At 42.0% G+C, this 23,731-nt stretch overlaps 1 protein-coding gene and 1 non-coding gene across 6 annotated transcripts in view; both read right to left on the bottom strand.

The window, feature by feature from the left end:
* The window catches only part of DIP2C (DIP2 acetate--CoA ligase C (putative)), a 434,532-nt gene that overhangs the window by 16,787 nt on the left and 394,014 nt on the right, over positions 1–23,731 (bottom strand). For 3 of the 5 annotated variants that reach the window (XM_087420883.1, XM_087420885.1, XM_087420884.1), the window contains one exon: positions 11,673–11,734. In XM_087420883.1, coding sequence (XP_087277009.1) covers positions 11,673–11,734 — 62 coding nt within the window. Of the gene's footprint in view, positions 1–1,700; positions 2,726–2,862; positions 3,014–11,672; positions 11,735–23,731 lie in introns of those variants that run through there. The other 2 variants (XM_087420886.1, XM_087420887.1) reach the window with 2 other exon arrangements.
* On the bottom strand, positions 16,409–16,513 carry LOC147912999 (U6 spliceosomal RNA). The gene has a single exon (XR_015549390.1). It is a non-coding gene; the product is annotated as a U6 spliceosomal RNA (small nuclear RNA).

Below are 23,731 nucleotides of genomic sequence, written 5' to 3'. Positions count from 1 at the left end.
GTTCTCTTGCTGTTTCCACCACATCTGCAGTTACTTCCTCCACTGAAGTCTTGAACCCCTCAAAGTCATCCACGAGAGTTGGAATCAACTCCTAAACTCCTGTTAATGTTGATATTTTGACCTCTTCTCATGAATCACAAATGTTCTTAGTGGCATCTAAAATGGTGAATTCTTTCCAGAAGGTTTTCAATTTACTTTGCCCAGATCCATCAGAGGAATCACTATGTATGGCAGCTATGGCCTTACAAAATCTATTTCTTAAATAATAAAACTTGAAAGTTGAAAGGACTCCTTCATTCATGGGGTGCAGAATGGATGTTGTGTCAGCAGGCATGAAAACATTAATCTCGTACATCTCCATCAGAGGTCTTGGGCGATCAGGCACATTGTTAATGAGCAGTAATATTTTGAAAAGAATCTTTTGTTCTGAGTAGTAGGTCTTAACAGTGGGCTTAAAATATTCAGTAAACCATGTTCCTAAACAGATGTGCTGTCATCCAGGTTTTGTTGTTCCATTTATAGAGCACAGGCAGAGTAGATTTAGCATAATTCTTAAGAGCCTTGGGATTTTCAGAATGGTTAACGAGCATTGGCTTCCACTGAAAGTCACCAGCTGCATTAGCCTCTAACAAGCGAGTCAGCCTGTTCTTTGAAGCTTGGAAGCCAGGCATTGACTTCTCCTCTCTAGCTATGCAAGTCCTAGATGGCTCTTCTTCCAATAGAAGGCTGTTACATCTACATTGACAATCTGTTGTTTAGTGTAGCCACCTTCATTAATTGTCTTAGCTAGATCTTCTGGATGACTTGCTGTAGCTTCTACACCAGCACTTGCTGCTTCACCTTTTACTTTTATGTTATGGAGATGGCTTCTTAAACCTCATGAACCACCCTCTGCTAGCTTCAAACTTTTCTTCTGCAGCTTCCTCACCTCCCTCAGCTTTCATAGAATTGAAGACAGTTGGGGCTTTGCTCTGGATTAGGCTTTGGTTTAAGGGAATGTTGTTGCTGGTTTGGTCTTCTATCCAGGCCACTAAAACTTTCTCCGTATCAGCCACAAGGCTCTTCACTGTCTTATCGTTCATGTGTTCACTGGGGTTGCACTTTTAATTTCCTTCAAGAACTTTTCATTTGCATTCACAACTTGGCTAACTGTTTGGCACAAGAGCCCTAGCTTTTGGCCTATCTCGTCTTTCGACATGCTTTCCTCACCAAGCTTAATCATTTCTAAGCTTTTGATTTAAAGTGAGAGATGTGCGACTCTTCCTTTCACTTGAATGCTTAGAAGCCATTTTAGGGTTATTAATTGGTCTAATTTCAATATTGTTGTGTGTCAGGGAATGGGGAGGCCGAGAAGAGGGAGAGAGAGAGGGGAACGGCTGGTCGGTGGAGCAGTCAGAACACACACAACATTTATCAATTAAGTTCTCCATCTTATATGGGCACTGTTTGTGGCACCCCAAAACGATTACAGTAGTAATACCAAAGATCACTGATCACAGATCACCAAAACAAGTATAATAATAATGAAAAAATTTGAAATATTGTGAGAATTACTAAAACGTGATACAGAGACACGAAGTGAGCAAATGCTGTTGAAAAAAATGGCGCCAATAGACTTGCCCGATGCAGGGTTGCCACAAACCTTCAATTTGTAAGAAACACCGTATCTTCAAAGCACAATAAAGCGAAGCACCATAAAACTAGGTATGCCTGTAGACTTTATTTAATAATAAACAGTTTTAGATTCACAGAAAATCTGAGCAGACAGTATAGATTTCTCATGTCCTTGGCAATAACCACTATCTTACAGCACACAAACACCTTACATTAGTATGATACGCTTGTTACAGTTAATGAGCCAAAACAGATTCATTATTGTTAACTCCAGTCCATACGTCAGTCATATTTCTGCAGTTTTTGCCTAATGACCTTCTTCTGCATCCCACATGACATCTGGTGGTCAGGTCTCCTCAGCGCCTCCGGGCTGTGGCCAGGTTCTCACTTCCCCTGTTTGTGATGACCTTGAGAGTTTCAAGGAGATCAGGTGAGGTGTTTTGTAGGATGCCCCTCAGTTGGGATTTGTCTGATGTTTTCTGATGGTTAGACTGGGTTTATGGGTTTTGGAGGAAGACCACAGAGGTGAAGCCCCTCTTGTCACATCTTGTCGAGGGTCCATGCTCTCCACGTGACTCATCACTGCTGACTTTGATCTCCTGGGGAAGACCTCTGTCTGTCAGGTGTCTCAGTGTCACTCTTGCCCCTTCCCACACAGTCCTCTCGGGAAGGATGTCGCTGTGCACACCCATGTGGGTCTCCTGGAGGGCCAAGTGTCCTGCCACTGGGTGGCCAAGCTCACATCCCAGGCACGTGGACTCGTGACAAGGAGACGCTAGTCCAGTGCAGGCTGGCCTCCTAACACAGGAGGTGGAAGAACCACAGGGCTGCGAGCTGGCAATGTCCTCCCAGGTGGGCTGAATGCAAACAGAGTAGATCAATCTGTGGGGAATTCTGCACAGACTCAGTAGAGAGGAGCTGGAGTGACGGGGAGTTCCTGAGGCTCTCCTGGATTTCGCTTCTAGTCTCTCCTGACAGTAGGCTCGCTTCTACCCTCAGGTTCCATCAGACACCTCTCTCCCTTTCTGCATCAATCCATGTCTGCCAAAATAGTTCTAAAGGTCTTCACTAACGTAGACCTCTTTTCCCTTTTGAGTAACAACAGAAAGACCTGAAAAATAATTTCTAGATTTGATACATTTATAAACACTGTTCTTTTAAATAAATTCCTATTCAAAAATAATTTCAAAATCATAGAAAACTTACAAAAAAGAAAATAGTACAAAGAACACTTGTAATATCCCTTACCCAGATTCACCTGATGTTGGTGTCTCATTCCATTTGCTTTGTCATTTGTGCTCTCTCTGTCTGTCTCACACACACAATTTTTTCTGAACCATTTGAGGCTAAGCTGAATCCATCACGACCCTTTACTCCCAAGGATTTCAGTGTGCGTTTCCTAAGAGGAGGGATATTCTCTTACATAACCACAAAGCAGTTAACTTCAGGAACCTAACATTAATCTGATACTTTAGTCTACAGTCTATATTCCAATTTTGCCCATTAGCCCAATAGTGGCCTTCACAGCATTCCCTCCTGAAGTACAGGACCCAGCTGAACATCAGGTTTGCATCTGGTTGTCATGTCTCTTTCACTTCCATTAATGTGGAACATTTCCAAAGCGTTTTTTGTCTTCATGACACTGACATATTTGAAGAATACAGCCCCTGCCTTTTAAAAATACCATTGAAAATCCTTTAACACAAAGTGGATCAAAGACATAAATGTAAGAACTAAAACTATAAAAATGTTAGGAGAAAACATAGGGAAAAGCTTCATAACATTGGATTTGGTAAAAATTTCTCAGATATGACACCAAAAGCACAGGCAGCAAAAGCAAAAAATGGCTATATCATACTATATCAAAATTAAAAACTTTTGAGCCTCAGAGGACAAAGTCAACAGAGTGAAAAGGCAATCCACAAATGGGAGAAAATATCTGCAAGTTGTATATGTGATAAGGGATTAATATCCAAATATATAGAGAACCCCTACAACTCAGCAACAAACAACTTGATTAAAAAATGGGCAAAGGGCTTGAATAGACATTTCTCCAAAGAAGACATAAAAATGACCAAAGAAGCACATGAAAAGATGCTCAATATCACTAATCATCAGGGATATGCAAATCAAAACTACAATGAAATACCACCTCACACTCATGGGGATGGCTACTATCAAAATAACAGAAAACTACAACTGTTGGAGAGGATGTGGAGAATTTGGATCCCTTGTGCACTGTTGGTGGGAATGTAAAATAGTGCAGCTGCTGTGGAAAACAGTATGGATGTTCCTCAAAAAATTAAAAATAGAATTATCATATGACCCAGCAATCCCACTTCTGGGGATATACCCAAAAGAATTGAAAGCAGAGTCTAGAAGAGATATTTATAGACCCGTGTTCACAGTAGCATTATTCACAAACAGCCAAAAGGTGGAAACAACCCAAGTGTTCATCAGTGGATGAATGGAAAAACAAAATGTGGTATAGGTATAAAATGAAACATTATTTAGCCTTAAAAAAGAAGGAAATTCTGACACATGTTAAGACATGGATGGACCTTAAGAAGATTATGCTCTGCAAGATAAGCTAGTTACAAAAGGACAAATACTATATGTTTCCAATCATGAAACATTTAGATAGTCAGATTTATAGAGACAGAAAGTAGAGTGGTCGTTCCCAGGGGCTGAGGGAGGAGGATGGCGAGTTAGTGTTTAATGAGGATAGAACTTCAGTTTAGGAAGATGAGAAAGTTCTGGAGATGACGGTGGTGATCGTTGCACAACAATGTGAACGTACTTAATGCCATTGAACTGTATACTGAAAATGGTTAAAATGGTAAATTCTATGAATGTGTATTTTACCACAATTAAAAATTTTTTAAATCATTTAGACATCCTTTTGGGGTTCTCTGATATTTCCTCATGACTAGGACTAGGTTCTCAGTGGGAGTGCTAAATAGGGAAAGTTGTGTCCTTCTCATGGGATCCTATCTGGAGGCCCATCAGTCCATCCCTCCTCTAGATTTTGTTTCTGAGCCTGTTAATTCTTTGGTCCCTTTGGCAGAACATTCCAGCATACAATAATGAAAGAGAATGCCACTTAGAATATTGGCAGGCCTTGCAGTTCTCCTGTGAGATGGGTAAGAGGAACGAGGTGGAGGAGGAAGTTACACGTAACTTCAACACGCAGGCCATGAATGAAGCCACACGAGGCAGAAGCCAAGCCACCATTGTGTGACGTGTGTCACACACCCAGCCCTAAGCTCTGTCCCTGTCTGCTGAGGCTGTCAGCTCCTCCTCCACAAAAAGGACTCTAAAAGAATAAGTTTATTTAACCAAAAAGATGCTTCACTTCAAGGGAAAAGTATCTGAGATTCATTTCTTTTAAAATAATTTTCATTTTAATGACAGATTGACTTACATATCTCAGCCACATACAAAAAAATTATGAAATGGTCTTTGGCTTTACATTGATAAATGAAAAACACTAAGATTCTACATGGCAACCAAGGATTTTGTCATGGTGGTCATTTTGTCAACAGTGAGAGAATAACTTACTAGGATATGAAGACAAAAGTTGAATGAGCAGGCCAGTCAGGAAGGAAGAGGGTTTTCACAGACCTGTGTTTTTTCATGATCATATCTCCATTTGATACTATTGGCCATTTAATCAAAAATGCAATATGCTCGTGCACAACAGAAGAATGAGGAAGGGGAGAGACTAAAGACGGTGGCGCAGGATGCAGCCTGAGGCGGGATGGAATTGTTTCTAGTTGAGAATCTCATCTATGGGAGCAGGAGCGGTAAACAGTGGGTCCTCTGTCCAGGAGACACCTCTGCCTGGGGTGGGGTGCCTGGGGGACCCTCTCCCCTTCCCGCGGGCCACGTCCCGACCACAGAGACGTCAGGCTCCTCCTGTGCCTCCGCGTCAGGTACTAGAGGGTTCCTTTAGCTCAACCCGCACTTCTCCATCTTAAACTGCACCACAGAACCATCCTGTCCCACCTCCTGCAAATGATGGGAGGCTTGCTCTCAATCCGGTTTCATTGGCCATGGTGAGCCACATCGGGAGGCGCACCCCTAAAAGCTGGCAGGAACCAGACTTCCAGCACCATGTGTCCAGGCAGGCTCTAATCAATCTGGCCACGGAGGCGCTTATCTCACAAGGAGGAATCATGAGACCAGTTACAGACCTTGTCCAGAAAGAGAAATTCCAGTATGTACGAGGCAGCAAGCGCAGTGGGAAACTCCCCCGGGGAACAAGCTTCCTGTGGATCAGATGCCTCCAGTGTCAGGGAACCGTGGCACCAGCAACAACGCTGACTTGAGGACTGACATCTGGTTTTGGAGCAGGATGGCCAGATTTAGCAAATAAAAATACAGGGTGCCCAGTTCAGTGTGAATTTCAGATAAATAACAAAGAATTTTTAGGTATATCTCATGTGTATTTGGGACATACTTATACTAAAAAAGTTATTTCTCATTTAGCTGAAATCCAAATTTAACTGGTTGTCCTGTATTTTATCTGCAACCCTAATTAGGAGGATTTGATGGGGGTCTTTTGGATAAGCTTTAATGAAAAAACCGGTATAACAGAAACTATCTGGTCAATGTGTTATTTTTTATTTTTATTTATTTAAAGATCAAACTGAATGTGATCTTTACTGAAAAAGACAAGAGAACAATTTCTCAGAAGAACCTAATATGTTCCAGCAAATAAGGAACATTTAATCAAAACTCATCAAATTTCTGAGTTGCAGAAGGAATTAAAAAATATCACTAATCATTCAAAACCAGGTAGAAGGGGATGAGGAAGCAAGACACTGAGAAAGAACCATCAGTGTGTCATCTCCACAGCCACAGAGGAGCAAGGGTTCTCAACAGGAGAGGGACCTGGTGGGTGTGGATGAGGCCTGTGGGCTGAACAGATGGACACCGTGGGTGACGTTGAAGGCTTCAGTGCCTGATGGGACATGAAGCTTGAACTTTTGTGAGACGTGGGAGGAGAGCAGGACAACCCTCTTGAAGGGGTTTCATCATCAAAGGAGCAGAGATATGGGTGGTAGCTGGTGAGGAGAGTCAAAGAAGGTTTTCTTTGTTTCTATTTTGTTTTTAGATGGCACTTATTATGTCACGTTTATATGCAGATGATGGCCAGTCTAGTGGTTAAGATCAGGTGCTCTCACCGCCGTGGCCGTTTCGTTTTTGGTCAGGGAAGCACACCCACCCATCTGTCAGTGGTCATATTGTGACAGCTGCATGTGGCTGTGATACTGAAAGCTATGCCACCAGTATTTCAAATACCAGCAGGGTCACCCATGGTGGACAGGTTTCAGCAGAGCATCCAGACTAGAAAGACGAGGAAGAAGGACCTGGCCACCCACTTCCGAAAAAATGGCCATGAAAACCCTGTGAATAACAGCGGAGCACTGTCTGACAGAGCCGGAAGGCTGGTGAGGCTGGTGAGCAGCGAGGCTGCCCCACACACTTGTGGGGACAGTCCTCTGAGGACCGTGTGACAGGGAATTAGAAGGCGACAGTAGAAAGATTCAGTGATAAGTGCAAGTAACAACAATTAGTGCAAACTCCCTGAAGGTCCTGCCCAGGTCTGCTAAGGCAATGGGCTGTGATGAACTGACCAAAGACGTGATGGAGACTCAAGCACGTGCCCAGGGAATCCCTTCACATGCACCCACAGACACATGCATGACACACTCGCACTTGCACCGACGCACACACGTACACACACACGTGCACCAGGAACTGACCAAGAGCAGGGCCGTCATCTCATCCCCCCGCCCCTGCTGAGTAAATCACAGGTCCACTGATGAGCTGTCATCCTATGCCCACTACTCTCTTGGGACCTTGACACTCCGCTAACCACTGACCAGGAATTAATGCACTATCCATGCTTTTCTGAGACTTTAACGATGACTTCAGGTTAGAAGGAATAAGGAAGCTAATGAAGCTCATTCCAGGCCTTCATGCTAACATTGTGTTCATAAGGTTTAACTCCTAAAACTATTTCTTTAAATGCAGAAATAATTTTTTTTCTTTCCTAGCTCAAGTCTGCAAAATTCAACTGCTTTAAGAAAGATCATATTGGAAGTCAATGAGAGACTGTGAATTCATCTTAAATGAATATATTATAAAGAATGCTTTAAAAACTGACAGTCACTTGCAAACAGTCTCAAAACAATTATATCATTTCCCCTGGTGCACGCAGGAAGTAAATTTATTCTAGAAGCAGGAGAACAAGTACCCTCCATCATGTGAGGCAGAAATGTTCTCCATGGAAACCTGCTACAGATGCAGACGATCAACCCAAACACTGTGGTTCTGAGGAGAAAGGGTCTTACATAGAGGCAGAAAATCAAGCAGAACTCAAACCAATTTGGGAACCTCTTTGATCACAGGCCTCCACCACAGCTGTTCTCCTCTCGTCTGTCCGTCTCTCTCACACCAACTTGTGCATGTACACACGCACACACAGTCTCTCTTTCTCAGGGAAACTGCACACTCATACTGACAAGTTTACCTTCTCCAGGTTAACTAAGTGATAACTGGGCAGGTGCCCCAGGGCTGTCGGGTGAATGGCCTGAAGCAACAGGGAGTCATTAATCCTGTGACTGACTCTTAAAACAGTTGAAGTTAGAAGAATACAGCCCCATTTTCTTAATGGAAATAGTGACAAGAAAGAGACAGGGAGCCGTTTTTAAAGGCTCTCCTGTTTCACCTGCCTCTCAGCTGGGGCCGTGGACCAGCCGAGCTCCCTTCCATCCCCCTGGGTCACCCTCTCTGCGGGCAGCACCTAGTGCTGTGGGACAGAAGAGGGAGTTCTCCGTGGGGAAGACCACCACTCCCCGTTGGAAGGCCAGCCTGCCCGCCCACCCCACTCCAGTAACAGCTTCCCCACGGCACCTCCCCTGGGGAGGCTCATTTTACTGAGCCCATTCTGAGCACGGGAAGCTGAGGCATGGAGCTTGTCCAAGTACTGGAGGAGAAAGGGGATTTGAACTCTGATCACTCAGACCCCAGAGCGTCTATGCCACATCAGCCGCCACATAAGGCACATTTGACAGGTGAACACAAAGGTCAGAAGTGATGCTCGAGATTTCAAGCTGGACGGTATTTCCACTGGAGAGTATTTGGAGGAGATGGTATTTGAGCTGGGCTTGAAAGAGTGAGGAGAATTTCAGCAGACCAGAGGGAAGGTGCAGAAACAGGAGAGGCACAGGAGCAGGGCTCACAGCGGGGGAGGAGCTCAGCCAGTGTGGGCGGGAGGGTGGAAGGAGGGACTAACTGGTAACGAAAAGAGGGAGGTTCCCCGAGGTTCTGCCACCTTCAGAACCTCATGTCCTAAAGCAACAGGGAGTCATTAATCCTGCAACTGACTCTTAAAACAGCTGAAGTTTAGAAGGAAAACAGGCCCAGCAGGACGCAGGGGATGATGACCCAGCCCTGTGCAGGGCCTCAGCCTGAGCAGCACCACGGCCAGCGACCCAGCCAGCCAGGTCAAGGATCAAGCCTCTAATGACAGGTCCTGAAGAAAGAAGGCAAAAGAAAAAGGGAGAGCATCCCGGGGAGAAGGAGGCTCTGGGCTGGTGACCAGAAAGCACCTGGGGAAGTTCGGGACAGAAACTACATGGAAGGAGCTACCACATTATGTTCCAGGGCTCGGTTATGCTGTGGTTTCTGCAAGTCAAACACTGACAAAGATGAAGAAGAAGTAAGTCCAGTGCAGACACTGGTGTCTGACAAGCTCCGCTCAACTGCCAGCCACCTCTGTCCCCCGACACAGGCGAGAGAACTGGGAATACGACGTTCGAGTCCGGGAGAGCACTCCTGGGATGGAGGCGGATGGAGAGACCCAACCAGTGGGTCAACAAGGGTGCAGACATGGTTCTGAAGGCTTTCTCTGAGTGGCCGGGATGGGGGGGGCCGGAGGGGTGTCTGATGTGTCCTGATCATTCTGGCACTAATCAAGATCACCATTAATTGTAAAGATCAATGACATTACCAATGGCTATCTTTAATAAGACATAACTGCCTAACAATTTCTAGGTCACAAAGCATTTGTACTTCTATTTCAGATGGCCTAGTCAGGGAAAAGTATGTATAAAGTATGTATTATTTTGCAGATTAGGACAAACTACGACTTAAAAGAGTTATGAATGGGGCCGGCCTGATGGTGCAGCGGTTAAGATCCTGCGATCCGCTTTGGCGGCCCAGGGTTCACAGGTTCAGATCCCGGGAGTGGACTGACATACTGCTTGTCAGGCCATGCTGTGGCGGAGTACCATATAAAGTGGAGGAAGATGGGCTGGTCCAGGACGCCCCCACATCCCCCGCTCCCCGCCAGTCCAGGACACTGGTGACACAAAATGAGATAAACTGTCCTTTTCTTCATGTGCGCTAAGGGCAGGCCACAGACAGAACTGCATAAATGTTACTCAGAGATTCTTTGATGAGCTATTGTTCAGTTTTTGAAATTATAAAATTAAAATTTTCAAATAATTTTTATAGGGTGTGAAGTAGATTAGTTTAAGCCCAAAGTTATATTTGGAACTATGTCTGCCCCAGAACAAGTTACTTACTATCTCCGAAGCTAAGTTTTTGACTTCTGAAAATGTTCCCAATGGGACTTGGCTACAGTGTAGCTGGTGGGCTCCTGGTGGGCCAGCCATGCTCTCTGCTCTCAGTCTCCCAGAAGGGGCTCCCACCAGATGGGCTCTAACCTTCTGTGATTCCCTTTGAACAGTAGGGTCTAAAATGAGGGCTACAGGGGCCAGGCAGGTGACCTCTGAGTGTGACAAGATTAGGTGTATGCAGGGTTTCTCAATCTCAACACTATTGGCATTTTGGTCATTTGTTGTGAGGAGGGGTATCCTGTGAACTACAGGATATTGAGCTGCATCCCTGGCCTCCACCCCCAGGTGCCAGCAGTACCACTCCCAATCGTGCTAATCAGACAGGGCCAGGTGTCTGCTGGGGCATAAGCGCCCTGCTGGGAATCCCCAGTGTGGGTGGGGGTGGTATTCCCTAGGCTGGCTGGCGAGTGCAGAGCCCACCTGGACCCCTCCTCAGCCTTCACAACCCCGCTCTCCACACACTCACACATGGATTCAGCATCACTGAAGAAGATGCTCAGGCCATCTGATCAGCCAGGCCAGGGTTGGGTCTCTGAACTTCTTTACCCACTAACTCTATGACCCTCTCACTCCACTTGTCCGTGTGTTGTAGGGCACAGTGACGTGTCAGTAGGCAAGCAATTAGAAAGTGCAGAGTAAGCACCACAGTATCTGGCCATCCACATTCATGGAGCGCCTGCTAGTGATTTAGGGAAGACGCCACTTCATACTGGGGTTCCCTCTTTCTGTCAGTCACATCCTATAGACAACAATGAAAGGGTATCTCCGTAGTTACCAGACAGGAACAATCTATTCAATGGGAAACTCTATAGAAAACCGATAAAATTCTCTCCCCCTCAGGCATGTTAATAGGTCCTCCCTGTTGGGGCAGCAGTTCCTCTAAAGGTTTCTCATCTGGCTTCCACCTCTGCCCCTTCCTTCCCCTGAGGCGAACTTATAAACACCCACCAATAATATCACCTTTTATTCTTGCTTAAGAAAGCTGACAGAAAAGGCAACTTCCCTAGTATTTTAGCTTTTCCATGGAAATGCCTTGACAAAAAATTTCAATTCATGTAAAGAAATGTGAGCAGAGTGTGGCTATTTTACAGGTGCAAAATGGTGCCTGACTAAAATAGCCAAGGAAAAGAGCCAAGTGCTTCTGGTCAGACTGTTAGAAAGAGCAATGCCCCCAGCTATGGCATAACAGTTTTCACTTGCGTCTCAAAACAAAGAATCGATTGCCCTATTGGGCATGTTAACAAAACAGAACGTGGAGAGATGCCGAAGGTCCGCCAATGTGCCCAGCTCCACACTTTATTCGTAAGATACCCAGCCTGGAGCAGATACGCACGGCTCCTCCTTTGCTGGATGGGTACCTGCACGCCTGGCAGCCAAGAGAACAGAACCACAAGCACGCCATACCTGTCGTGTCTCAGAGCTCTCATGTCAACGTAGACAGTGGTTGGGTCAGGTCCCGAGGTCCCCTGCAAGCAAGGACACAGTGCAGTTAACCAGGTTTGCATGGCAGGAATGCGGGTCTGCACTTCCTACCAGCTAGTGAGCATTTCCTTGGTAAAATCTGAAACTGAACCAAAACTAAAAGCACTAAAACCACCCTCTCCAGGATCCCTGTTAACTTTCAGTCTGATAACCTAAATCTTGACAGGAACATCTTATTAGGATAATACTGGACTTTCACACAGCTTGACTGTCAATCCCATTGACAAAGACAAGAAAAGAGGTGTGCCACACGTCTTGCCAAATAAAAGAAGGTTGGAACTGCTGTGACAACATTTGGCTGGCAAAAGCAGGCTGCCAAGGATATAAAGCATCATTTGCTGAGAAATTTTTACTACATGTACCCAAAAAGGTATATTTTTAGAGTTCAAGATACTGAAGCAGACACGTGACATGAACTGACAGATTAAGGAGGAAGAGAAAAAAGACTATTATCTTATTCTTTAGTTCCACTTGGGCCCTGACTTTCCTCCTGCTGAGGGAGGTTATCCTTATCCATGACGTAGGTCGGGGGGCTTTGTGTTTATCGCAAGTCAGCGGGCAGCACTCTGCAGTCTGAGCTATCTGACTATTTAACATGGGGGTCCAGAAATCTGATCTTGGCACCATAAATCCCCTCACAACATATGCCGAGTTGACTTCTGACCACGGATCTCTGTCCACATAAGAGCAACATCATTAAAGCCACCTTACAAGCCAAAATTCTACATACATTTCTTGTGAAGGCAATGCAATACGTTGTGTAAGAAAAGATGGAACCTAAAACAAATTTGCCAAAAAATAAGGGAGCTCCTCAGAATTTATTTGAAGAACGACACTGAACTCTTCAGAAGAGAATCTTAATTTTGTACCAAAGGCATGTTTAAATATAAGAAAAAGATAAAAATGAAGACACCTTCAGTAAAACATAACATCCTGCTCAATAGTTCAGGTCATTGGTATCTCACCACCAAGACAGAGAATGCATGTGCAATCAGCCTCTAGGTGGGAGCTCACACTATGGTATAACGCAAAGAACGTTCTCTCTAACCTACGACTTGAGTGGAGCCATGTTACAGACTAGCACTGAGTGGAGACATGGTTTGATGTTCTAAGTAATGCAAAACACATAACCATAGAAGGCCAATTAAAAAAATAAACCAGAAAACAGGTCACTAAAAGTGGAAAAGAAGTAAAACAAGATGACCCCAAACTGGCCAAGAAACCACTGATTGTGTACAATGGAAGTCCAGTGTCTGTCACAAGCGTGGAACGTTTGAAGAGATCTGAGAAAGGACATCCTGCTGGCCGTCAGTCCTCCTGACCACATGGTCTATAATCCCCCAGTCAATCTCTGCACTCAACTTCTAGTCTGTCCACTGCTGGAAGCTGTCAAGACGGAGGTAGGTAGGGACGCACCGGTGAGGATGAAGAGGAAAATCCCCTACCTGCTCGGCCAGCTTCCACAGCCTGTGGGGCTACAGCAGCAGGAGGTGGGGAACAGAAGAAAGGAGAAGACACCAGACCAAAAGAAACCAAAGGTAAACAACACACAGAGACACATAAACAAAACAATCCAACAATTAAATATGGGATGAAGAAAAGGAGGGGCAGGGAGGAGAATGCAAAAAGCAGGGAACAAAGTAAAAAGAAGATCAAAAACAATGTCAAATACGGAAATCATTAAAACCAATCATTGTACCATTAAAGGTTAAAAAAATCTTAAAAAGATGTCAACATATCCATAGAGCAACAGAAGAGAGTAATAGATGACCAGCCCTGGACACACAGACCTGAACATTATTTTAATACTTGAGGTCAATGGCATTACTGGATAGTTCAATTTTACGGTACTTTTTTTAAAGTTTCTTTTCTGTTCTGAGGGAATTGGGGAATAAGAATTTTATTGGCCAAATCTGTTGAGTGCTCCTCACTGAAGTAGTTCCAAGTCTCCTATTACAATAACGGAGGGGAACCTGGAAGCTTCTAGGTCTAAAATCTGGGTGTCTGGCCCTGCTCATCTACAAGATGAGGTACAAGCAAGAGGCCAAAGTACACGTGAAGCATGAAGGAGCCAAACCTTGGGCTTGAGTGTGGTCTAGCTCAGCAGTCCAGAGAGGGATTTCCACTGAAGGGAGCATCCTATGTCAACCCTCACAGCTGCTGCCCCAAAGACACTCCGTCCCATTTTCCTCTCATCTCCCACGGTTTTGGTACCCACGTCCACCCCTGTTAAATTACCTACTTGGCACGGTGGAAAGGCTCCAGAAAGCAACTCGGGCAAGCTCCCTTGATGCAGTGTATTTCCCTAGGTGACAGGGTGTCTTTTCCAAATATTCCCAGAAATGTACAGAAGTAGTTATCCTCTGGGCACCTGGACTGATGCACGCCACTCTGCGTGCGCATGGCCTAGTGCCTGCCCCAGTCTCTACAATCATATTACTAGGTGGACCCCAGAGATGACAACGGCAGCAATAAAGAGGAAGTTCTTAACTGGGTTTCCTGGGCCTGCAAGTTGGTATAAATGAAGCCAGACTAAAAAACTACCACCACTCAACTTGGAGGTGAGTCTATCAAAAAGCAGTGGTTCCAGATTTTAACATTATGATTCCTTCACGCTCTCTGTTACTTCCTTTAGGATGGAATTATGGCTACTGCTTTCTTCTGTATCTTTAGAAAACTGAGGCAGGACTCGAAGAAAGGGAAGGATGGGCTCAGGAACGGTGTGTGCACTGTGAAGGCACACAGGACTTTTACTACATCTATTCAAGCTGAATGCAATGATCTGAATAATTTCCTTCATGATTCCTTGAATCCCAAATACTAACAAGAACAAAAATAAACCAATGTTCTAAATTATTCTAATTCATAAATTTTGTTACAATGGCTCAAAGTAGTATCTCAGAAAAATAATACGTCTGACTGGGAACTAATTTCCTATCTTGTAGATGTGTGGAGGAGATAACAGAGCATCTGCAGCAAAACTGGTCTACTGCATTAATAAGGAACATGGAGGAGGAGATAAAGAGTTAACATATAGGTATTTCCAAATTTTAAAACCCCTAAGGTACAAAAATTTGAGATTTCAAGATACGTATTAGGGAGTGCATATTTAACAAAATCTTCACTTTGCCAAAGAATGCAAGCCGTAATTCCTTTGAATAAGGAGATCCCTAGTATATGGAAATGCTCCCAAGTATTTAAGGATCATCAAATACTTGTAGACAGGACCAGCAGGAAAGCAAAGTTATCCATTCCAATCAACGCTTATTAGAAATGAAGACAAAAGACATTTGAAATTGCAAGTTATATAAATTGGAAAAGAGGATGAACTTTAAAGTTCAGTTATATAATAAAGAGTTACATATGGACATACTTATAGTAAGAAATCATGTTTTCTTATTGGTATAAAAGTATCATACCAGTTAGGTTTTAAATACTTATTGAACAAGTGAGTTATATTTAAATTTCAGCTGTGGATACACAGACTCACATGCCAAACACAGCACAGGAAATCCAGCACAGCACATTCTAACACTCGAGCGATTCACATACTATAGTATTAGTACCATCTAACGTTAGCACACGACTCCTTCCGCATAAGTGACGAACTCTAAGTAGAAACGTGTGAAATGAAGACAATTCCGAAGTGCTGCTGTTGGGCATATCTACCATGCCGGCCGTCTGAGGAGTCAAGGAAGGTGGCGGAGCCAGTTTCTGCAGGAGAGGGTTCCTGGGTCTACGTAGCAGTCTTGGGCCGTGGCACAGGGGTTCGTCACTGGGCCATTTCAGCAGGTGAACTTTAAGCAGTGTTACTGCCTGCATGACCTCAAGCTACTCCTAGCAGATCTGTGCATTAACAATGATCTTTTCAACATTTTAATTGAGGTATAATTTACATACAATGAAATGCATAGATTTTAAGTATCAGTTACATGAACTCTGACAACTGTATACACCCATGTAACTAACACTCCAAACAGCATAGAAAAGTTCCTTTACCCAGGTACTGGGTCAACCAATCTCCATAACTCCCACAAGGCTACAACTTTCTAACACCATAGATTAGTTTAACCTATTCTTGGGCTTCACATAAATGAAATAATACAGTCTGTATTCTTTTGTGTCTGGCTTCTTTCACCGAACGTAATGCTTTTGGATCCATCCATGTTGTTGTTTGTACTAGTAGCTTGTTCCTTTAAATTCTGAGAAGTATTCTATTGCACGTATAATACCATAATCTATTTATCCATCCTGCTGTTGTTGAATTTGGGTTATTTCTAGCTTGGGGCTATCATGAAAAAGCTGCTATAAACATTCTTATACAAATAGGTTTGTAGACATGTTTTAATTTCTTTTGAGAACATACCTAAATATGCTGATTCACAGGGCTGAAATGCATTTAACTTTATAAGAAACTTAAATCACTCTTGAAACCAGTAACGGATTAGGGTTTTTGTTGCTCCACATTCTCGTGGACGTTTAGCATTGTCAGCCTTTTTGATTTTAATTATTCTAGAAGGTGAGAAATGGAATCACCATGTAATTTTTTCTTGTAGTGAAAATCACAATTTCAATATTGGTCCCGCACGTTGTGCTTTCACTTCTATCACTTCCTTGGAGCTAATCAGCAAAGGGTGGAAGGACCTTTGGGAACTGTGCACAATATGGAAGACTTCACTCATCTGCATGTCACCCTGTGCAGGGCCATGCTAATCTTCTCTGTATGGTTCTAGTTTTAGTACACGTGCTGCTTAAGTAAGCACACCATGTCATTTTAATGAGCATTTCCCTGATGATTAATGATGTTGAACATCATTGCATGCACTTATTGGTCATTGGTATATCTTCTTTTGTGAAATGTCCATTCAAGTCTTTTGTCTATATTTTTTCATAAGGTTTTCTATTGTCAATTTATAGTTTTTTTATATATTCTGAATAGAACTCCTTTGTCACATATATTATAACAAATATATTTTCCTGGTGTGTAATTTTTCTATTAATCTTCTTAAACATAGTAACTGAATTTAACTTTGATGAAATCCAGTCTATCATATTTTTTTTATGGTTAGTGCTTTTAGTGTCCTTAGTGTCCTAAGAAATCTTTACGTATCTGAAGTCATGAAGATATTCTGCTATGGTTTCAGCTGGAAGCTTTATTCTAGAAATTTTATCATAGACATTTAGGTCTATGATCCATCTAGAAATAACTTTTGTGTATTGTACAAGAAGGGATTAAGGTTACTTAATTTCCATTTAATCTTCAGTTGTTCCAAAACTATTTGTCAAAAAATGTTTTCTTTCCCTATTGAATGGACTTGGTGCCATAGTGGATCTATTTCTGGATTCTTTTTTTCTTTTTCAGTTTTTCTTTGCTTTTGTTGTTGCTTTTTTCTCTATTGGTCTCTCTTCATGCCAATATCACATTGTCTTGATTACTGTAGCTTTATAGTGAGTCTTGAAATCAGGTAGCCTAAGTCCTTCAACACTGTTCTTTTTGAAGACTGGTTATTCTAATTCCTTTGCAATTCCATAACTTCAGAATCATCTTGTCAAATTCTTCAGGAAGGCCTGCTGTGATTTTGATTGAGATTGTATTGTATCTATTGATCAATCTGGAGGAAAAAAGTCATCTTAAAAATACTGATTCTTCCACTCCATGAATATGGTAAATTCCTTCATTTACTTAAGATTTCTTTAATTTCTCTCAGCAACATTGTGATTTTTAGTGTACAATTTTCATTTCATTTATTCTTAATTACTTGTGGCTTTTTGATATTACTCTAAATGGCACCGATTTTTAAAATTTCATTGTCTAGCTATTCACTGCTACTCTATAGGAATAGAATTAATTTTTATGTATTAATCTTTATTTCAAGCTCTTGTTAACTTCACATATTAGCATTTGTAGTTTTTGTAGTTCCATAGAGGTTTTTACATGCACAATTGGGCTGTCTGCAAATAATGACAAGTTTTACTTCTTCGTTTCCAATATTTGTACTTTTTATTCTTTTTTTCCTTGTCTTGCATTGGCTAGGACTTCAATATGGTGCTGATGTTCCTGATTTTAGGGAATATCAGGGAAAAAGCTCTCAAAGTGGATTTTAGGAATTTTAGGGAAAAAGCTCTCAAAGTGGATTATTAAGTATGAGGTTAGCAACAAGCTTTTTGTATACACTTCTTAGATTGAGGAAGTTCCTTGTCTTCCTAGTTATCCCATGAATGGGTGTTGAATTCTATCAAATGCATTTCCTGCATCTATTGATACAATCATATGATTTTTCTCCCTCATTCAGTTAACGTGGTGAATCAGAATGATTGGTTTTCGAACAATAAAGCAACTTTGCAGTCCAGAGATAAAACCTGCTTGGTTATGATGCGTTACCCTTTTATATATTGATGGACTCAATACACTAATATTTTGTTGAGAATTTTTTTTCATGTGGGATTCGGCCTGGAATTTTCTTTTCTGGGAATGTTTTTGTCAGATTTTGGTATCTAGCTTATGCTCACTTCATAAGACACGTTGGGAAGTGTTCCTCCTTCTTCTATTTTCTGAAAAAGTTTTTGTAAGATTGGTATTTTCCCAGTGAAAACATCGGGTCCAGAGGTTATTTTTTCCTACAAAGGTTTTAAATTATAGATTCATAGATGTAAGACTATTATATTTACTATTTCCTCTTGTGTTAATTTTTGTCAATTTTAGGGGCATAAAGTTGTTCATAATATCCCCTTACTTTTCTTGAAATGTCTGTTGGATCTGTAGTGACATCAGGTCTTTCAGTCCTAATACTTTATCTTGTATTTTGATGCTCTGTTAAGAAGTGCATAAATGTTCAGAATTGTGTCCTCATGATGAACTGACCCCTTTATCATTATAAAATGACCTCTTTGTCTCTGGTAGTATTCTTTGCTCTGAAATTAATATTCTCTGATATTAATACAGGAACTTCATTTTTCTTTTGATTAGCACTAGTAAAACTTTTCCATCTTTATATTTTTAACCTATTTTTGTCTATTTGTTTTATTTTTTTAGGAGTTGATACGCAAATTAACTATTTTTATTTATTATTTTTTTAATATTTATTTTTTTGGTGTGTATTTTTAAACTGTGTTTGTTGTAGGTTATATATAGTTAGGTCTTGCTTTTTAAAAATTCAACCTCACAATCTCTGTATCTTAAATGGAGTGTTTAGAGCATTTATATTTATTGGATTATTGATGTGATTATGTTTAAATCTTTCTTTTTCTTATTTGTTATTTATTCATCTCATCAGTTGCCTGCTCCCCCCTTTTCTCTACCTTTTATATTGAGTGTTTTTTACAGGTCCATTTTATCTTCTCTTTTGGCTATTAGCCATAATTCTGCTTTTTCTAAGTTAGTAGTCACTTCAGGTTCAGCATCCATCTCTAATTTATCATAGTCTACCTTCCAGTGCTATTACACTACTTCACGTGTGGTTTAAGAACCTTAAAACAGGAATCTTCCACTTCTCCCCCCCCAACCTCTGGTCAGTTGTTGTCATACAGTTGACTTTACACATGTTATAAACCCCACAATATATTTATAGTCTTGTAAAAGCAATCAATTACATTATAAAGAGATTTAAATAATAAGAAAAACTCTTGTATGTTTACCTATGCAGTTGCCATTTCCAGCATTATTTGTTCCTTTGTATAGGTCCAGATTTCAATCTGGTATCATTTCCCTTCTGTCTAAAGGATTTCCTTTAATATTTCTTGCTGTGTGGGCCTGCGGGTAGTCACTTCTCAGCTTTTGTACCACTAAAAAAGTTTTTATTTAAGCCTTTGCTCTTGGAAGATATTTCCACTGCGTATAAAATTCTAGGTTGACAGTATTTTTCTTTCAGTACTTGAAGATGTTCTCCGCTGTCTTCTTTGCTTACATCATTTCTGATGAGAAATCTGATGTCATCTTTATCATTTTTCCTCTGTGTATAACTTGATTTTTTCATCTGGCTGCTCTAAAGATTTTCCCTGTAGTTTTGAGCAATTAAGCAGTTTCCTTCACATTATGTTGCAGGTAGCTGAACTTTGGGATTTGTAGGTTTATAGTTTCATCAAATTTGAAATATTTCTTCATGTATTTTTTCTGGGCCTCCCTCTCTTTCCTCTTTTTTGAGGACTCCAGTTACAGGCATATTAAGCCCCTCAAAGTTTTCCTGCAGTTCACTGATGCTCTTTTCCTTTTCTAAAATTATTTCTTTCTACGTTTTATTTTGGGACATCTCTATTACTATGTGTTCAAGGTCACTAATCTTTTCTCCTGCCATTGACTCCATCCAATGTATTTTTCATCTCACATATTGTAGTTTTCATTTCTAGAAGTTCTAGAATTTCTAGTTTTTTTTTTTTTTAACATTCCATTTCTCTTCTTAACTCTTTGAATATCTGGAACACAGTTAAAATAACTCTTTTAGTGTCCTTGTCTATACATTCAACATCTGTGTCAGTTTGGTTCAGTTTTGATTGATTGATATTTCTTCTCATTGTGGATCATATTTACTTGCTTCTTGGTATGCTTGTAATTTTTTTTTTTTTTTGGTGAAGAAGATTAGCCCTGAGCTAACATCTGTTGCCAATCCTCCTCTTTTTGCTTTAGAAGATTGGCCCTGCGCTAACATCCGTGTCCATCCTCCTCTACTTTATATGTGGGATGCCTGCCACAGCACGGCTTGATAAGCAGTGCGTAGGTCTGTGCCAGGGATCCAAACCTGCCAAAGTGGAGCATGCAAACTTAACCACTACGCCACCGGGCTGGCCCATGCCTTGTAATTTTTGATAGGATGTCAGACGTTGTAAATTTGACCTTGCTGGGTGCTGGATATTTTTGCATTCCTGTAAATATTCTTGAGCTTTTTTCCAAGTCAAATTACTTGGAAAGAGCTTGATCCTCTTGGTTCTTGCTTCAAAGATTTGTTAGGTAGGACCAGAGGGCAGTGTTCTCATGAATTATGAGATTTCCAATCTGGTGGGAACAAGCACTGCTCCCTGAATCCTCCTAGCTGGTTCTTTTTCTGGCTTTGAGTAGTTTCATTACATTTAATCAGGGTATGCTGATTGGTGTTCAGTTGAATACTTGGGGAGGGTCCTCTGGGATCCCCAGAGTTCTGTGTGTGCAGGGTATGCTGATTGGTGTCTAGCTGAACACTTGAGGAGGATCCTCTATGAAGACTCGAGGAAGGTCCTCTGTGAAGACTCGGGGAGGGTCCTCTGTGGACACTTGGTGAGGGTCCTCTGTGAACATGTGGGGAGGGTCTTCTGTGGATACTTGGGGAGGGTCCCCTGTGAATATGTGGGGAGGGTCCTTTGTGGATACTTGGTGAGCGTGCTCTGTGAACACATGGGGAGGGTCCTCTGTGGATACTTGGGGGAGGTGCTCTGTGAACACATGGGGAGGGTCCTCTGTGAACACGTGGGGAGGGTCCTGGGCGGATACTTGGTGAGGGTCCTCTGTGAACATGTGAGGAGGGTCCTCCGTGGATACTTGGGGAGGCTGCTCTGTGAACATGTGGGGAGGGTCCTCTGTGGATACTTGGGAAAGGTCCTCTGTGGATACTAAGGAGATTCTCTGTGGATCCCCAAAGTTCTCTGTGTATGTCCCTTTCCTCTGTGGCACCCCGTCCTGTGAGCTCTGGCCACCTTTCTCTCCTCATACTCTCAGCTCCACCTCCTGCACTCAGGGAGCTCATTGGGCTCTACTTCAATTCCTCTCCCTGCACCATGGCCTGAAAACTCTCTCAAGGCAGTAATCTGGGGAAATCACAGGGTTAACTTGGTTTCTCTCAGGGACCTGTGTTCTTTGTTGCGTGATGTCCAGTGTCTTGCTTCACATATCTGTCCATTCTTTGCTTGTTTCAGGAGAGAGGGTACATCTGGTCCCTGCTACTCCATCTTGGTCAACAGAGGAAGTCCTTATTCCTAATATTTGTAATTTGTTCCTTCCCTCCTTATCTGTCAGATGTATTTAGGTATAATTTGTGTGCAATAAATTTCATCCTTAAGTGTAAAGGTTGATTTTGACAAATGTATTCAGTCATGTAACCACCACCACAATCAATGGAAAATTTTCATCACCCCCAAAGTCCTGTCCTGCCCCATTGCAGTCAATTCCCTCCCCCAACCCTCAGCACCTGGCAACACTAATCTGATTTTTGTGCCTACAATTTTGCCTTATCCAGGATATCATATACTGTCATGTATCACTTAATGATAGGACTACGTTCTGAGAAATGTGTCGTTAGGTGATTTCATTGTGCGAACATCATAGAATGTACTGAAGGGGAATAAACTTTGTCACCCCAAAATGTCTCTTTAACATGAGGCTTATTTAGGCTGATTATTTATTTATTTATTTTTTTGGTGAGGAAGATTAGCCCTGAGCTAACATCTGTTGCCAATTCTCCTCTTTTCGCTGAGGAAGATTTGCCCTGGGCTAACATCCATGCCCACCTTCCTCTACGTTATATGTGAGATGCTGCCATAGCATGGCTTGATAAGTGGCGCGTGGGTCCGTGCCCGGAATCTGAACCTGCGAACTGCGGGCTGCCAAAGTGGAATGCACGAACTTTTAACCACTATACCACTGGGCCAGCCCCCTGGGCTGGTTATTTTTAAAAACAAAAGACTCAGAAATTGTTATCTCCCCCTTAACTGCCTAAAAGAATTCAGATAAAAAAACCTGTCTCAGGAAGTGAGCTATCACTTTAGCATAACACAAACTAGGTGGTAAACAGGGAGGAACCTAGAAAAGCCTGTTTGTTGGGCTCCACTCTGTGTTCCTCTGTTTCTGTGTGGGCAAACATTTGTTTTCCAAATGTTTGCTCCTTTTCACCTGCCTATGAATTGCTTTCCTTCTCTTTGAAGTCCCTGACTCTCCCCAGCCCTAAAATCTTTTGTCTTCAGTTGAGGATGATATTTAAGGCGAGGGCTTTGGCCATTTTGGTGAGTCATTCAGTTTTGCTGGGTTTCTCCTATGTATATATGTTATTAAACTTTTCTTTTTCTCCTGTTAATCTGTTTCATGTCAATTTAATTCCTAGACTATCCAGAAGAACTTAGAAGGGTAGAGGAAAATTTCTTCCTCCCCTACAGTACTTACATAAACCTAGATGGTATAGCCTACTATACGTCTAGGCTATATGGTACTAATTTTATGGCACCACCGTCATCTATGTGGTTTGTCGTTGACTGAAACATCGTTACGTAGCTCATGACTGTAAATAAACTCATATGGTATGCAGACCTCTGTGTCTGGCTTCCTTCACTCAGCAAATTGTTCCTAAGATCCATCCATGCTATTCCAGCAAGAGCAGACTATTCCTTTCCATTACCAAACAGCATTCCACTGCATGGATAAACTACAACCTGCCCTTCCATTCTGTTAACAGACACCTGAGTTGTTTCCAATGCTTGGTGATTACGAACAAAGTTGATACAAACATTTGTGTGCAGGCCCCTGGGAGAACATAAATTTTCATCTCTCTTAGTTAAATATCCAGGAGAGGAATTTCTGGGTCATATGGTAAGTCCATGTTTGACTGTACAAGAAACTGACAAACTGTTCTCCAAAGTTGTTGCACCATTCAACACACCCAACAGTGAAGCCTGAGGCTTCAAACATTTCCCCAGTCTTAGCCAGCACTTGCTATCATTAGTCTATCTGTCTCTTCCTTTTTTAGTGGTTAGTGCTGCCGGCAGTTTATCAAATTTATTAATTTTGTAAAGAATCAACTTTTAACTTTGTTGGTTTTTTAATCTACTTTTTCATTCACTTCCACATTTATTTTTATTTTCTTTCTTCAACTTTGGGCTTAAATTTTTCCTAGACTTTTGAGGTGGAAGCTTAAATAACAGATTTTGCAGTCTATTCTTTTCTAATATAAACATTATTGCTGAGTACTGCTTTAGCTGCAGCCAACAAAATTTGATATGCTGTGTTTTCATTAAGAATCTATGTAAAA

The sequence above is a fragment of the Ceratotherium simum genome, chromosome 32 (genome assembly GCF_057802395.1).
Source record: "Ceratotherium simum simum isolate JZ-2026a chromosome 32, ASM5780239v1, whole genome shotgun sequence".
NCBI lineage: Eukaryota > Metazoa > Chordata > Mammalia > Perissodactyla > Rhinocerotidae > Ceratotherium > Ceratotherium simum.
The sequence above is the reverse complement of the archived record's forward strand: the minus strand, read 5'-3'. Positions and strand labels throughout refer to the sequence as shown.